This window comes from Gopherus evgoodei, chromosome 5 (genome assembly GCF_007399415.2).
Source record: "Gopherus evgoodei ecotype Sinaloan lineage chromosome 5, rGopEvg1_v1.p, whole genome shotgun sequence".
NCBI lineage: Eukaryota > Metazoa > Chordata > Testudines > Testudinidae > Gopherus > Gopherus evgoodei.
This window is the reverse complement of record NC_044326.1, coordinates 13,465,585-13,482,827: the sequence shown is the minus strand read 5'-3', so window position 1 is coordinate 13,482,827 and position 17,243 is coordinate 13,465,585. Positions and strand designations below refer to the sequence as shown.

At 41.9% G+C, this 17,243-nt stretch overlaps 1 protein-coding gene across 1 annotated transcript in view; it reads right to left on the bottom strand.

Annotated features, from left to right (window-relative positions):
- Positions 1-17,243, bottom strand: part of EIF2AK3 (eukaryotic translation initiation factor 2 alpha kinase 3) — a 61,907-nt gene that overhangs the window by 15,979 nt on the left and 28,685 nt on the right. Inside the window, exons 4-11 of the mRNA XM_030563466.1 lie at positions 16,756-16,886; positions 11,541-11,775; positions 10,820-10,982; positions 5,489-5,626; positions 4,810-4,932; positions 3,996-4,216; positions 3,510-3,622; positions 2,026-2,148 (exon numbers count right to left, since the gene is read on the bottom strand). Of these exons, the coding sequence (XP_030419326.1) occupies positions 2,026-2,148; positions 3,510-3,622; positions 3,996-4,216; positions 4,810-4,932; positions 5,489-5,626; positions 10,820-10,982; positions 11,541-11,775; positions 16,756-16,886 (1,247 nt within the window). The remainder of the gene's footprint in view (positions 1-2,025; positions 2,149-3,509; positions 3,623-3,995; positions 4,217-4,809; positions 4,933-5,488; positions 5,627-10,819; positions 10,983-11,540; positions 11,776-16,755; positions 16,887-17,243) is intronic.

The window sequence follows — 17,243 nt, the reverse complement described above, 5'->3', positions numbered from 1 at the left end:
GTTTTCTCATGGAGATCCAAATTAGCAAGTAAACATTGCCGGCGTCTCTTCCATCTACCAAAAAGCACATTGAGTGATTCTACACCTGCTGAGCTAGTAGTTAAATCTTTCCTTGGTGCTGTTGAGGTGGCCGGCATACAGCGTCTTGAGCAACGTGTAAGTTGGGTTCCCCAGGATCACTACTAGTACTTCAAAATCTCCAAAGGTCTTAAAGATGTGAGCATCAAGCACCCTCCCTGGCCAGCCCACACTGATATCGATGAAGCATCCTTGATGATCCACCAACAGAAAACCACAGAAAAGCAGCCCTGTGTGTTGATGTACTCTGTGGCAAGGCAGGCTGGTGCCCAACTAAGGATATACGTGCTATCGCCCCACTGCAGTTTGGGAACCCCACTGCTGCAAATCCATCCACTATGGCTCTGAGCAATGTGGAGGACACAGTGATGTGCAGTAGAAGACGATTAATGGCCCTGCACACTTGCATGACAACAACACTCATTGTGAGTTTTCCCAGTTCCAAAATGGTAGCAATCCAGCATTGCAAGCATTCAGAGTCTGATTGCCACCTGCTTCTCCATGGTCAATGCAGTGCTCATTCTGGTGTCTGTGTACACAAGGGCAGGGGCCTGCTCAGCACACAGATCCAGGAATGTGGCCTTCTGCATGCAAAAGTTTTGCAACCACAGCTCATTGTGCCTGGATTTTGATGTAATCCCGTCAGTTTGTGCTGGTTTCTCAGGCCCACAAGTGGCACTTCAATGTCTGCAGCTGCTCCATGAACTCCAACAACCTTGAATTGTTTTTCACTATATCCCTCAGCAAATCATCCTTGAAGAAATCTTCACATCCCCCATTGTTGCAAAACTTCCCAAGGATGTGCAAATACAAGACATGCATCTGACGAAGTGGGTATTCACCCACGAAAGCTCATGCTCCAAAACGTCTGTTAGTCTATAAGGTGCCACAGGATTCTTTGCTGCTTTTGCAAATACAAGAGAATCATGTCCTCTGTATTTGAAACTTTCAAGAGAATAATGCAGAGCTCTTCAGGCTTCTGTCACAGATTACAGACCCCAAACAGTGCTGCAGGGGTTTGTGGATTTTTTTTTTTTTTTTTAAAAAGGCATGAAAATCACAGTAAGGATGACATTATGGGATGCAGAAGGATGCATGCTGTGAACTTGATTCCTTCCTCTAGAGATCCCTGGGTAACACTATTATCTCACAAAGTAGTGCAAAAATGTCTCAAAAGGCATTGCGCTAGATGGTGGAGCATGGCACACTGGGATACCTACCTGTGATGCACAGCACGTTACATCGACGCAAGCATTCCTGGTGAGTATGAGCAGCACTGCTGCAAGCAGTCAGGTACGCATGTGCCCAAGTGATACACAAACTTTGGCAGCTGTATGCCAACGTAAATTGCATCGATCACAGTTTGTCGTGTAGACATAAGCCCTAATTCGAGATTTCCAGGAGCAGAGTCTCTCATCTCACACTAAAAGGAAGTGCTGCAAGCTCTGTGTAAGGCAATTCAGAAGCTTGGCTTGACCACCTAAGGCTGAAAGAAAGGCAAGGGTTGTGGAACTAGAAAATGAAAAGGTTGGACAGAACAAAGTGGGAGAGTGAGGGAAGAAAAGAGAAGGAAAAGGGGTAGCAAAAGAGGTAGGAGTGGAGGGGGGAAAGGCAAATTAATAGTGCTGCAAATAATAAGAGGTCCAGTTTCCACTCTTCATGGAACCTAAGAGAATTCCTACTCAGCACTAGCATCTTCTTGAGCATCCCATTGCAAAATTATGCCCTGACAGCTTTTCACATAAGCTGTTTAAAAGGGCCACCACTCTGCTATGGTTAAGTTTGTCAACCACTTGACATCAGGAAAACCTCAAATTAACAAAAAAAATGCACCACTCATCCTAACCTACTGATGCTAAGGTATCAGTTCAACAGGATATAATTAACTGCAAGACCGCACCCCATAATGAATTATCTTTTTTAACTATAAATAAGATCATTCATTACCTGTTAGGTAGACGGATCCTTTTGATAGCATAGTTGCAGTCATCTACTTTGTTTCTGGCTTCAAAGACAACTCCAAATCCTCCTCGACCCATACACTGAATTGGTTCAAAATCTGTTAGATACCTGGACAAAAAATTTTACTAATTATTAACATTTTGAATGTCAATTATTTCTGTCTAAACTATGACCTGCTGTGCACCCTTGGGCAAGTCATTTCACCTCTCTGTTTCTCCATTTCCCCTGTCATATTTTGCCTTGTCTATGTAGATTATAAATTCTTTATGGACGGGGGACTATTATGTGCTTCTACAGTACCTAGCACAATCCCAATGTTGGCTGCAGCCTCTAGGTGTGACTGTTATACAAATTATACAAAACTTTACACAATAAGGCATGTGTGCTTAATATAAAGATTATGGCCATTAAAAGGTGTCTTCCCAGTAAAAAAAACCAAACGAACAAAACCCAACAACAAGGTGTTCTTAATCCATGTTTGCTAACCCAGGTTACAACAGCAGTGAAGATATGTAAACTCATTTTTTAACCTGGGGTAGCAGCTCAAATTCAATTCCAGAATCCTATATAAGCTTTAACTTGAGCTGCTAACTCATGTTAAAAGCCACATCTGTCTTCACTATATTTTAATCCAAGTTAGCAACACTTTTTTAGTTTTGGAGTGAAGACTAAGGGTAAGTTTTCATCCCAAAAAACATAGCTTTACCACCTTGTCATATAACCAAGGTGATATTTTTCATTTTTAACTCCTACAGGCTAGTCTCTCTCAAGGGCAGCCCATTTCCTCAAAACCTCTTTTGCTTCAGGTCCTCCTCAAACTATTCATTTATTATGTCATTCTTCCTAAAAGCATCTCCTTTTAGATACAATCATTCCCTTTACTCCATTGCTCATATTGTTTTAAAACATTTGAATTCCTACCTTTACTAGGTTATGACTGAACTGGAGGTATTCCAGTAATAGTATCTCTTATTTCCCTTTCTCTATATTTTCTCCAATCTACAGATGACATGATCCCATATGCATCCCCTTTCCAAACACCCCTTCTCATGTCAACAGCAGAATTGAACACTCTCTCCCCTTCTTTCACATGTGAAGGGTCAACTTCAGTTCTCCCCCAACTTTATTCAAACACAGCAATAGAGGAGGTAAACACTGAGGATCTCAAGGGTTATTTTATCACTCCACATGACAACAGATAACATTAGTCCAAAAACACAAGCAACTGGTCACATGATCTCCTAAAGATTGTTTAGAGTGACCTTTATCTAGCAGTCCGACTGATAATGTAGAGATAAGGCATTAGAGTATTAGTTGTCAATTTTCATGCATAACAAAAAAATTCAAGTAGTTAATAAACAAGCTTTTAAAAGTAGTTAAGAATCACTAGCCTGCTTTTCTAGCTAAAACTAGTTCTCACACTAAGACACTATATATTTTGCTGAATTGAGGATACTTTGATTTCTCACCTTGACACATATCCAGAGCACTTGATGTCATTCCAGCTGTTATCTTTAACCTCTCCACTAACCGATTCATATTTACTGTCAGTCGGACACTGTGTTTCAGATTCCTTCCGCTGCTGACAAGGATCACAGAAAACAAAAAAATCTTGTACAAAACTAAATAAAGTTGAAACTAGTTAATATTGTCAAATTAGGAGACAAAAATCATTTCAATATAAAGATTTCCAAAGATGATAAAAACAGGTAAAGCAATGTAATTTACTTTCCGCAGCTGCTAAGTAAATCCCACATAGCAGTCAACAGCTTTCAAAAAACAGTTCAAAATCAATGCAGGTTTTCATTCCCACAATTTCTTTAATAATTTAAAGGTCTGTCAACTACTTATATTTGCACATGAGAGTCTGGAAACCAACAGAAACAACCCTGAAGAGGATTTTAATACTTTTTGAACTGATTTGATTAAGCAACAGGATTAAACAAGACACTTACTCTGTTGTGAGGATGGGGATGGAAGAGCTTGCGGACGATGTAAGTTGTTGCTACAATGCAGAATAAGATGGTGCCAACTATTTCTTTCCACCAATGCAAAAGCAGAACCGGATCCTTTTTGCGGATATTCTTGTAGTTCATATTGTCAACAAACCTAACACTGATCTGGGTGCTGCGTTTGTTCCTCTCTCTTTTGTAGTATGGTAAATAGTAACCATTGTCTTTGTTTAAAAAAAAACAAAAAAAAAACCCAAAAAGGTAAGTTTGCTTATCCCAACCTATCAAGCAGTTCTATTTTTGGACAAATGTGTCTGTCTTAACAGATGTGGAAATACTGCACCAGAAGTTGATCTTTCAAGAGATGTGGCTACTTACTAAAAACAGCACACTGATTGCTTCCACATAGCTAAACTTGAAGAGATTTTTGTAATACTGATCAAATTTAAGCGATCACACATCTACACAAATTCAATTATCCAAAGTCAAACTCCACAGCAAGAAGAGCCTCTCCTACAATGTTAATGAACTCCAGAAGCAAACGTGCTTAAAGACTTCAATGCATGATGTTTTTCACATACAAAACTTTATATGCCAAAATCAAACCTCCAAAGATATAACAAACATTTGGACAATAGAGTTTTCTGGTTTATTTAGGGTCAATAAATCAAGTTGCTATCATAATTAACATTTAAGAGCTATCTAATGCATTTACTGAGCTTTACTGGTAAACACTGTCCCAAGTTCTGAACAGTGTGCTTCACGTGGCAATAGTTACCAGTTAATGAACAAAACACACATCACTGTTGCCACATACCATATGGATACTGCAGAACTGAAAGTGCTCCATTACTGTACTCTTCATGAGAAAACCTGTCATTGCTGAGACATTTATCAAATTCATCAGACCCCACCAACACAGGAGTCCTGGATGGAGAATCTAAGTAGAGACAGGAAATTTCTTTTTAAAAGCTAGAAGTGTTCTAACAACCCACTACACTCCCACCATTTTCTGACTAGATCTCATTCTGTGACCATTCCCGTTGTTCAGTAATAGAAAATATAAATACTTTAAAGAACTGACTGATTTTCATGCAAGTAAAATATTAAGGATGAAATAAATCTTTAAAAAAGCCACCACTTCACACAAAAAACCCAACCAAACACCCCGCCTCCCCCCACAAACCCACCATCAATTCTTAAACAAGTCAAGTAACTGCCATTCATGTCACTATAATTATTTCTCTCTTTTCTGATAGGACTAGTATGCCTTTTTGATTTACAGGCAGTGAAAGTCTTGATTATTATAATAAGTCTGCCAATCACTATGACAAATCAAAGGCAGTTCACCTTCAACATTAAGATTAAAAATTTTAAAGCACAGAACAGAATCAGTTTTCAAAGGAGAAAACAATCTTCCACTTAGAGACAGTCTAATTCTTGTCACCTTCTGCTTTGAAAAAGACAAATTTGCAAAACTCTGGATCATCACTTACGAATTAAAGGTTTCCACTTGATTGTGGGCAGCGGGATAACTGCATTGTCGTTTCGGGACTCCAGAGCCTTTGGGTTGGTTGGGAACTTCTCAGAAATTCTGACTGATGACTGAAGGTAAAGCTGGCCTCTGTACATTCCTGAGTAATAAACCAGAGAGCATATTTGACTTCAGATTTAGTTAATCTCACCCCCCAGCACGAAGTTGCACAACCAGAAACATGGTTTCAAGAGTCCTGGCATTTCAAGAGAAAATGAAGGATTTAAGATCAACTTTTTAAGTACTGCACAATTGATTTCTCTTCAGAATCAGCGAAGAATGTTTTAGCCATTTATGGCTCATTTCTTGCTCTCCACACCAAGAGAGCCTGGGAGTCATGCAGAGCCAATGACCAGAGTGCCACTGAGGATGAGGGTTCCTTGTAAGTATACTCCTGGGAGAATTCTGCACCAAAAAATTAAAAATTATGCAAAACTTGTCAATACACAAATATAATCATTCCAGTTTCAATTACTTTGATATTTTTAAATAAATTATCTGTCCACAAGTTTGCCTGTAACAATACAGACCAAAAAAAAAAAATTTTTTTTTTTGACAAATAAATTCTTTATTAGGCACATTAGTACAGAACTTTTGAGTAATTAATTTAAATGAGAATACAGAACTATATTTCCTGCACCCTTCAGAAGCTTCAGAAGGGACAGGCTTGGGGGAGTCAGGGTAACAGAGGAGCTGAGGGAGAGGGAAGGAGCCTGGAGTGAACCTGGAGGGTTATTAGGTGTGTGTAGCGGGGTGGTTACCTACTCCTGCCCTGAGGGGGTTTAAAAAGTGTCCTGGCACGGCTTGAAAGCTGCAGCTCTAAAAGCTGGGCTGATTGGGGAAATGGCCACGGCTGGGCCACACCCCCAGTCAGGCCACAGCTGGCTGTAGAGGGAGAAGGGCCTGACTGCTTAGAAGCTAGACACAGGGTACCTGGGTGAAGCAGGGCTGGGGAAAGGCAGAGATGCTGGGGAGTTTCTGCCTGGAAAGCCTCAGACTGCAGCCTAGCATTAGGCCAAGAGGTACTGGGGGTTGTAGGGGCAGCCCAGGGGTAGGAAAAGGCAGCAGGTCCAAACCCCTTTGCTGATGATGAGTGGCTTACACTGCAGTCTGCCCCAGTGAACAGGGGCTAGATGGAAACTGGGCAGTAGCCAATACTGGCAAAGTGGGGATAGTGGGGTGAGGGTTCCCCTGGGAGGGGGAGACCCAGTTAAAGGGGCACTAGGGTCCTGGGAGGGATCACTGGCCTGCAGAGGGCACTCCTGGCTGGAAATTGAGCTAATTCCAGAGGACAACCAGCAGGAGGTGCCGCAGGGGCGAGTCCAGCTCGTCTACAATGTGTGTGGGAGAAGTATGGAACAGGTTGTTTGTTTTTATTTTATTTTTGTTTTTGGGGAGGGGGGAAGGAGAAGAGTTCGGAAGCCTCCCCCATCCAGACCTTTGCTGACCCCAAGCCTCTCCCATTCAGTCAGGCACATCTGCTCCTCTCTGAGCACCCCACATCCCCGTGGGTCTATGCAGCCTCCTTCCCCATCTTCATGTGTTCCTGCAGCACTCCTCCCTGTCCCCCGTGTGGCCTTGCACCCCCACTCTTATTCAGCTCCGGGCTCAATGCTTTCACTCCACCAGCTCCTGAGCCCACACCTCAGTCTTCCTGCCCAGCCCCCACTAGCCATTCTGAATCCCAGTCTGTTAACCCCCCAGCAGCCCTGTGTCCCCCACTGTCTGTCCTAACCTGGCTCCGCAGGCAGTGTGCTGTAATGAACTTCTGCTCCTGGACGAATTCTATGCCAATGTGCATGCACAGAATTCTCTCCCCCCGCCCCATGTTCTACTCCACAAGTGCTGCAATTCTGCCTTTTGCCCAACAGAGGCCGTTGTGGCACCAGAACAGCCAACAGCATGAACACAGCCAGCTGTTCTGGTGCCACAGTGGCCTCTTGTGGGCACACGGTAGAACTGCAGCACTTGTGGAGCAGAAAAAAATATTTCTGCAGAAAAAATAAAATTCTGTGGGACACATGAATTCTGTGTGCGCGAAGCGGCACAAAATTCCCCCAGGAGTATAAGTAGATGAAACATTTCAGAGGGTTCCTACCCAAACTAAAACCAAATCACACTCAACCCTCAGAGTGCAATCAACACTGTATTGTCAGGATAGGTGCTGACTTTTGTTTTTGCAGGTGGGGGCTTCTGAAGAGGTGTGTTGGGGGGGCACTCTGCCAGTTTTGTGAGGGAGGCTATTTTCAGCATTTATACACTTTCATACTCTAGTTATTGAATGTGTGTCTATCATTGGTCTCCTTACTATTTTAATAATGATTCAATTGTTATGAACTACGTAATTACAGTCTCCTGAATTACAGTATATTGAAATCATTGCAGTCACCTAAAAGCTGTCTTCATTAATGTCTCAATTTAAAAAACATTGAAGTCTCATTGTAGCTTTCTGGATGAAACTGTCAGTAATCTTATTTACATGTGGGTTCCCTGGTATTGTTTTGATGCATGTTAAAGACAGCTATGTTGTTCAGTTGCATTTGTCCCATTGATGACTGGAGATAATTTAAGTCCTCTGAAGCTGGAGAATGAATTCAGGATGATACAGGCACAGTGAGAAAGATTCTTATGAATTTGCAGTTCTCCGGAAACATAGTGCTTCCAAAGTACTGCAAATGACTCCAGGGTCTCTTTCTTGATGGGTAACAGCTAATTTAGGCACCATCATTTTGTAGGTATACTTGGGATTATATTTTGCTATGTGCATTATTTTGCATTTAACATTGACTTTCATCTGCCATTTCGTTGCCAAGTCACCAAGTTCAAAACCTTTGTAATTCTTTGCAGTCTGTTTGGGACTTAACTATTTTGAGTAATTTCTGTATCACCTGCAAACTTTGCCACCTTACTGTTTATCCCTTTTTGCAGATCATTTGTTAACACGTTGAACAGCACTGGTCCCAGACCAGTACAAGTTCCTCAGGGGACACCACTATTTGCTACTTTCTCATTCTGAAAATGGATCATTTATTCCTATGCTTTGTTTCCTAACTTTTAACTGGAGTGCCTGGGAACACTTTCAGGATCATATAACCACCCTTAATTCAATTTAATGACAAGCCTTTTGTTATCTTAATTATAAGATGCCTATTATAAAAAAAAACAAACTTCCTGCCCCAAGGGCAGAAGCTGTTAGCAGCCCAGAAATCAGATTCCACACTCAAGCTCTGACTCCTGAGTGCTGAGCACCCCTATTTTTATTCCCCATGGGTGCTCGAGCCCTGGAGCACCCACAGAGTCAGCACCTATGGCTGGGAGAAACATTTGTATCTACAGCCAGAGAAGTCAGGCCAACATCACAACTAAGCATTATTTAATTTGGGACAGCATAGCGTCCATTGCCGCAGCACCATTATTAACTCTAACAGGTGCAGAAGAAGAGCATAAGCAGCAATTGGCAGAGTGATGCAAAGGACTCCTTACCCTAAATCAAGAGACAGTGCAAAATTCCAGACCCTGGTAGTCCAAGCAGTTGGAGGAACTCTTTGGTGCTTGTAAACCAAGCAGCTTAGACAAAGGAACCAGAAATCCATATTAGCAAGTAACAGAATATAGACTTTACAGTTTGTGCTGTTTTGAAGAGAAAGTGTTTGAAAATAGATTTCTTCATATGCATGGTAACTAGCCTAGATGAATTTTAAGAATATGTTCACTGTTCTCTTCATTCTAAAACACAGGCCATCAGAACTGCCCTTTAATTGTTCTGGGCTCTCGGAGTTACTAACCAACTACACATACTTTCCCTTTTAGAAATAATCATGATATTCGCTTTTTGTCCAAGAGCCAGCAACATAAGCTGACAAAGCCCCAGCCATAACAATAATAAGAGTATTGCTATTCATGTTAAAATGGGGGTGGATGCAAAATCACAGTCAATCTCAGATTTACATTTGTCTTCTTAGTTCATGTTGCAAGATGGCATGGTAGTCAAAAAGCCATTGACTTGTCCATGGAAATACTCTCACTACAGACTACCATTAGAACAATACTGGTGTTATCCCTGCTGAGAAAAGAGAAGGAAAATAAAAAGGTCTAATATGAACAGCTTCAGGAGGCCACAGTGCATTTACCTAGAGCGAAGTCAGTGATAAGAAATGTAATGGCATTAAGGGGAAGGACAGCTGATGGCACAATACTCAAGGCTGTTACAAACCGCATCAAATAAATTCTGACTACTGGATGAGACTTAATTTACAGAAATTTCAGCCAAAATTTCATATATGGTAACTAAGTCTCACTAGTCAATGCAGAAAAAAATCTTAATGTGACTAAAACCAATGGTTTGAAAGAAGAGACGTCTATATCAGGCACTAAAACTGTCTCCCATTAACTAAATCACAGTTTAAAAAAGCTTTAGAACTCTATTAAGTCCAAAAATACTAAGATTATACATAAGCCCACATTTCAGACTCAAAATGGAAAGAGCATTGTATAGACAATAAAATAAAAATAATAAGAAAACAAAAAAACCCACACAGCTACAATGTTACATTTGGTCAAAATGATCAGATGAGTTATTCATGTGACCACTGGGGGCATACTACAGCCTGTAGCTAGAACAGAGTGAACACAGCAACTCCTTCATCCACAAAAGTTGTTTTTCCAAAGTTCTAACCACGTTTGATATGATTGTGTTCATGCCCTTTGGTGTTCAGTTTCCATGAACGTGCTAGCCAAAGGGATTACTGACAAGTATAACACAAAGCACAGAATATTCATGGAATACACATTTCAAATTTGGAACAGTATTTTTGCCCTGGGAACCACATTTATCCAGTCAGGGCAAAAAAGGTAGCATGGTAGCTTCTTGGAAAGTTTATAGGGCAGGGATTCAATTATCCAATCAAAATAAGGGGGCAGGTGACAAGAAAGGCATAACAAGAATCAACAGCTGGAAGTAAAATGCAGAAAATTTGAACTCTGAAATAAAGCACACATTTACAGCAGCAAGAATGATGAACCACTAGAACAAACAACTAGTCTCCTAAAGTCTAAAGATCAAGACTGGATGCCTTTCTGGACAATATTCTTTAGTCAAACAAGTTATTGTGTTGAACACAGGAGTACGGAGTGAAGTTCTCTGGCCTGTATTATATAGTGGGTCAGATTTGATGATCTGATAGTACGTTCTGGCCTTGAACTCTGTAACTTGAAATTACCTAGTTGACAGAGGTTTTTAGAAGGCTCAGAGAAGGATAATGTTAAACAGAAGGCATTGCAGTAGACATCTCACCTAAATAGACACTAGACTCTGTGGCTCCTCTGGCAGCTTCCACAAGATCCTCTTCATCTTCTAGGATCTCGCTGTTAGCGGTGTAACTTGTATCATCAAAAAGACTGATGGGAAAGACTTTCCCATCTCTAACCAGCCAAGCAGAAGCAATTGGAGTGCAAAACTGAAGAGTAAGGAAAGAAAGGGCAATTTAATATAACACAATAGCTTTAACAGAGATTTGTTCCAAATAACAACTCTTACGCTTGAAAATCCCTGGTTCAGTTCATAGCCGCTTAGGGCTTGGCTACACTGGCACTTTACAGCGCTGCAACTTTCGCGCTCAGGGGTGTGAAAAAACACACCCCTGAGCGCTGCAAAGATACAGCGCTGTAAAGCCTCGGTGTAATCAGTGCCGCAGCGCTGGGAGCGTGGCTCCCAGCGCTGCAAGCTACACCCGTAGAGGATGTGGTTTACATGCAGCGCTGGGAGAGCTCTCTCCCAGTGCTGGTGCTCCGACCACACTCACGCTTCAAAGCGCTGCCGTGGCAGCGCTTTGAAATTCCAAGTGTAGCCATACCCTCAGTAGCTCAAAATATAAAGACTTCAATACAAAATACTACAGGGAGATAGTTTTTTCACCTCAGCAGATGTGCACTAAATCAAAAAATTCATGACATTCTCCTGTAATGCTGTAAAACTTCAATTTCAATAACATTTAATACTTTCCCATGTCCAGTACCTGGTATTCCCATTCCAGATGTCCTCCCTGCTTATTAAAAGCCATAACCTTCCAGTCGGCTACTGAGACCTTTATCACTGTATCCTTCATCACAGCCTCCTGCTCCTCCACATCCGAAATGATTTTAGACTCTTCTTTGTTTATGCTGGATTTAAAATTGCTCTCAATAAATCCCACGCTAGTTTCGACGTCTGGGATATAACGCAGTTCAAAGTGACCAACACTAAAATTCCACCTTAAAGTTAAAAAGAAAAAGGGTTTCTAGAAAAGAGGTTTAAAAGGAAACCCCAACCACTCATCTTAGAAATCCGTAAATGAAACTTGATATGACATTTACTGCAGAAATGCTAGTGACATTCAGTGAACTAAACTGCACTTCTAGAGGGAGTGTTAACACACTTAACTGTGTTATTTCCAGAATGCAAGACACAAAACAAGTGTACAGTTTTTTTCCACCAAAAATGACTCATGAGTTGAGAAGTTGAAGTAATTAAAGAGACATCAAAGTTTGATGAGGGAGGGAGGAAGGGGAGGCAAGCATTAAGGACTATATCAGTCAGTTAAATACCAGTGTAGCTGTTTACCCAGGAAGCCCTTATCAGATAACTAAAAAAAACATTAAAATTTAAGAACTTTACAGTATTTTAAAATATATCGCAGCTTTTAACTAGTAAGCAACTTACAACTTGTGAAATTTTATGCCAGTTGTAGAGATGGGATTCTGCGGACAAAGCAAACTACGACTGCAATTTACTGATAAGGACATTGGTGTAACTAGAACTGATCCTCCCCTAATCTAACATATCTAGAAAGAAGGCTGGTTTTTTGTAGATAGACTATATCAGCAATGTGGTTCGGGATAGTTCTGTATCCTGGATGCCAGAGATCCATTAGCTTTATGGTACAAATAAACCAAGGCAGAACCATTGAGAACTATTATTACGAATAGAAAGACTGTGCAGAACAATGCTAGAACTGTCAAGACACTCAGTTTTGACAGCAGTTCACACTGAATGACAAAGGGGCCAAATACTTATTCATAAGTAACAATAGGTTTGGGTGCCCAAAGATATATAGGACCATATTGTAAACTTACCAGGACCCAGAGACTGCCCATTTAAAATTGTAAATTTAAAACGGTAGCCCACGAAAGCTCATGCTCAAATAAATCTGTTAGTCTCTAAGGTGCCACAAGTACTCCTGTTCTTTTTGCGGATACAGACTAACACTGCTGCTACTCTGAAACCAATTTAAAATGTGTATATTTATATATAAAATATGCTCAACTTTTATCTTTTTCTACTGAAATTTATAAAATAAAAGCTACTATTCTGGACCAAAATCAAGCTACCATATAAACACTCCCTGCAATGTTGCCAGGGAAAGAACTGTATTTGATCTCTCACTTACACATAGAGGGACCTAGATGAATCAGACGTCATGGTGACTCCAGGGAGCAACGAAAGAGGAAATGTGGCAGCTGCCTTACACTTTAGCACTATCCCTATCCTGGCCAATGCTAATCACAAAAAAGCCAGAAAGTTTCAGCTTCCAAATCAGAGTTATGGGGCTGCAAAGCTGCTCAGATTCAGAATGGGGACTCTATTGCCAGAGCCTACAGCTGCTAACTTTCTGGGCATTCCCCAATTTAGGCTTCTGAGGTAGAGTTGAACTTGGGCATAGAGGGGTTTTATTATCCTCAAAGTAGTTGGTGGATATTTACTGTGTCGATATTATGAAGGACTGGCCATCTCTTATATTTTGTACTATGTTTTTTAACTGTAAGGAATAGGTGCCTATAGAAGTTTTTTTAAGTTTAAATATAGAAAGTGTAGGAGAGAAGGGCGGAAAGCCATTTTTTACTTGATTCTGATCAACAGGGAGGAATTGATAGAGAATCAGAAGGCAAAAGTCATCAACAAGTGATAGATTTTATTATTCTAAGGAAAGGAAAGAGAGAAAGTAGCAGAAAAAGGACACTGGACTTCAAAAAAAGCAGATTTGAAGAAAGAGAACTGGTAAATAAGGTCTAACAGGAAGGAAACCTAAGGGAAAGGATTCAGGAGAACTCACCATTTCTGAAAGCAACAGTATTAGAGGGACAACTACAAACTATACTGAGGTGAAGGAAAGATAGGAAGAATAGTAAGAGGCCAAAATGGCTCCAGCAGGAACTCTTTGATGACCTGAAAAATCAAGAATCCTACAAAATGTGAAAATATGGACAAATTGTTCAGAGGAGTACAAAGAATAGCACAAGTAGGGACAAATTCAGGAAAGCTAAGGCATAAAATGAGTTACATCTAGCAAGGGACATAAAAAGGTAACAAGAGGGTCAATAAATATATTAGGCGCAAGAGAAAGATGAAGGAAAGTTCTCTACTTAATAAGGAAGAAAAGCTAATAAATGACGACATCAAGAAGGCTAAAGTGTTTAATGCCTGTTGGCTTCATTCTTCACTAAAAATGTTAATTGTGACCAGATGCTTAACACAAATAATATTAACAAAAAGGTAGAAGGAACACAAGCCAAAATATGGAAAGAACAGGTTAAAAAAAATATTTAGATAAGTGGGGCCTGATGAAAGTCATTCTAAGTCAGGGATCGGCAACCTTTCAGAACTGGTGTGCTGAGTCTTCATTTATTCACTCTAATTTAAGGTTTTGCGTGCCAGTAATACATTTTAATGTTTTTAGAAGATATCTTTCTATAAGTTTATAATATATAACTAAACTATTGTATGTAAAGTAAATAAGGTTTTAAAAATGTTTAAGAAGCTTCATTTAAAATAAAATTAAAATGCAGAGCCCCCCGGACCAGTGGTCAGGACCAGGGCAGTGTGAGTGCCATTGAAAATCAGCTTGCGTGCCAAATGCCTACCCCTGTTCTAGGGCAATGGTTTTCACATTGTGGGTCACGTCCCAGTACTGGGTCGCAGACTGTAAGGCACTGAGTCACAGCGGCTCTGGTCAGCACTGCCACCCGGGCCGTTAAAAGTCCCATCAACGGTGCTGCCCGGTGAAGGCAGGCTAGTCCCTACCTGTTCTGACATAGTGCTGCACCCAGGAAGTGGCCAGCAGCAGGTCTGGCTCCCAGGCGGGGAGGGGAAGGGGGGGTCCACAGGGCTCTGTGCACTGCCCCCACCCCAAACGTCGACTCCGCACTCCCATTGGCCGGGAGCTGGGAAGTGTGGTACCTGAGGGCAAGAGCCATCCTGAGCCACTTGCTCGCCTCCACCTAGGAGCCGGACCTGCTGCTGGCCACTTCCGTGGAGTAGCGTGGTCTGCAGTGCCAGGAAAGATAGGAAGCCTGCCGTAGCACACCCGCTGACCAGGAGCCGCCTGAGGTAAGCCCTCACCCCAATCCCCTGTCCCAGCCCTGAGCACCCCCCAAACCCAGAGGCCTCTCCTGAACCCCAAAACCCTCATTGCCACCCCAGACCCTGCACACCTCCAGATCAGAGCCCCTGCCCCAGACCTGAGTCTCCTCCTGCAACCAAATCCCCAAACCTCCAGCTCTACCCCAGAGCCTGCACCCCCAGCCCAGAGCTCTGACTCCCTCCTGCACCCCAAGCCTCTATCCCAGCCCTGAATCCCTTCCACACCCCAAATCCCTCGCCCCTAGCTCTGTTGGGTCCACAACTAGTTGAAATACCATTCTCAAAAAGTTATTGATGGTTCGCTTTCCAACTAGGAGGGCAAATCAAGTGGGGTCCTGCACTTTTCAGTATTTCATTAACAACATGGATAATGAAGTGGAGAGTATGCTTATAAAATCTGTAGATAACACCAAACTGGGAGGGGCTGTAAGCACTTTGGAGGACAAGACTGAAATTCAGTGTGATCTTGACAAATTGGTGAACTGATCTGAATTCAACAAGATGATATTCAATGAAGCCACATGCAAAGTACTTCACTTAGGAAGTTAAAAATCTATGATTCTGTGATACAAGATCCCATATAAAATAAAGTAAGTGATCAGCCAAAATAAAGGGATTTGAGAATAGGGTTTAAAGAACTAAAGTGTTTTTATTTTGAAAAGAGTTACATTGAAAATGACAAGTGTAAACATACAAATATACAAAAGGTTATTAAGGTAAAGAGGTGGGGAAAAGAACACTGAAAAATAGCAATCAAACCAGGAGCAACTTGCTTAAGTTGGAAAAGGACATTTCAATTTGTCTATCTGGAAATACTTGTAACAGTTAGGATGAGCAGAGTGGCAATGTTTCCATAGTTTGGCATCTTTGACAAACTCAGATGTATTCAAGCCCAAGGAAAAGTCATTCCCATTTGATATAGGAAGGGTAGACTAAATGTCCAGGTACCTTCTTACTTCATCTATGACACAACTGGAGACAGAGCCCTGGTCTACATGGGTGGGGCGGAGAAGGAGGGGGTAAATAACGTAGCTGAACTAGTCGACATACTTAGACCTACTCACCACGCGTCTTCACTACTGCTGCTGCTCGCCCGTCAACTAAACCTGCGACTCTCGTGGTGGTGGAGTACAGGAGTTGACGGGAGAGCGCTCAGGGGTTGATTTATCACGTCTAAAGGCAATAAACCAACCCCCGCTGGATCGATCACTAAATGCCGATCCAGCAGGTAGTGAGACACACCCTGAGGTTAGAGAGATTTCCTCAAAATGTTAGAAAGCACAGGGTAAGACTCCAAATGACAGAAGTCTGGCAGGTCTCTAGTGGGAAGGCTAAAACCCCATAAATTCCCCAATTCAATAGGGGTAAAAGAATATCAAATCCTGAAGCAAAAAGAATTAAAAGACATGTGTGTTTGTTCCCACTCACTACTGTCACACTGTCTTAAGAACAGCTCTAAGACCAGTGATGAGCCTGAGCTCCTGCCAGTCGGCCCAGAGCTCTCAGCTGCGCCTCCTTACCACATGGCTCCAAGTGGGGAGGAGCTCAGGTCCCGCTGGAGCCACGCCACTGCAGCGCTGTCCAGGGCCGCTCCTGGCTGCGGCACGCTGAGGCTCCAGGAGAGAGGGGAGGCGGGGGTGTTGGATGGGGCAGAGGTTCCGGAGGGGCAGTCAGGATGGGGAAGGAGGGAGCGAAGGACCCACTGCCGAAATGCCGCCGAAAACCCAGAGTGAGTGAGGATCCCATCCCCACTGCGGAAGACCCGGTAGGGAACTGGTTCTTAGGATTTTGGGAACTCAACACTCTCTGAGACCACAAACTGTACTCATACATACTTCTCATTGCCGCTTCGTGGCCCGACAGCGCGGACTGTTTTCTGGGTTCGATGCAGGAGAAGAATATCTTCTTGTTCTGTTTCATCATCATCCCAGCGGCGACAGCCTATAGCTGAACATATGTACTTCACCTAGGGGAGAAGACAAGAAATTCACATAATCTTGGAACATCAAACATCAACATGAATGCAAACTAGATAACTTAATGATGACATTCAAAGTCAAATCTTTGGAGAATTTTTCGGCTCCTTATGAGCAAAATGATTTAGAGACATAGGCCAACGTTTAGAAAACTAGTAGCCATTTTGGGGTTCTTAAGTTTTGGGTGGCCAATCTGATTCAACCTGAGGCACCTTAAAAAGGCCTTGTTTTCAGGTGATGGGTACTCAGAAAGCTGTGATTTTCAGAAAGTGCTAATAAGTCTCTGACAGGGGACCTTAGAATCACTAGTCACTTTTGGAAATCTTGGTCTTAAAATTCTTAGAAAA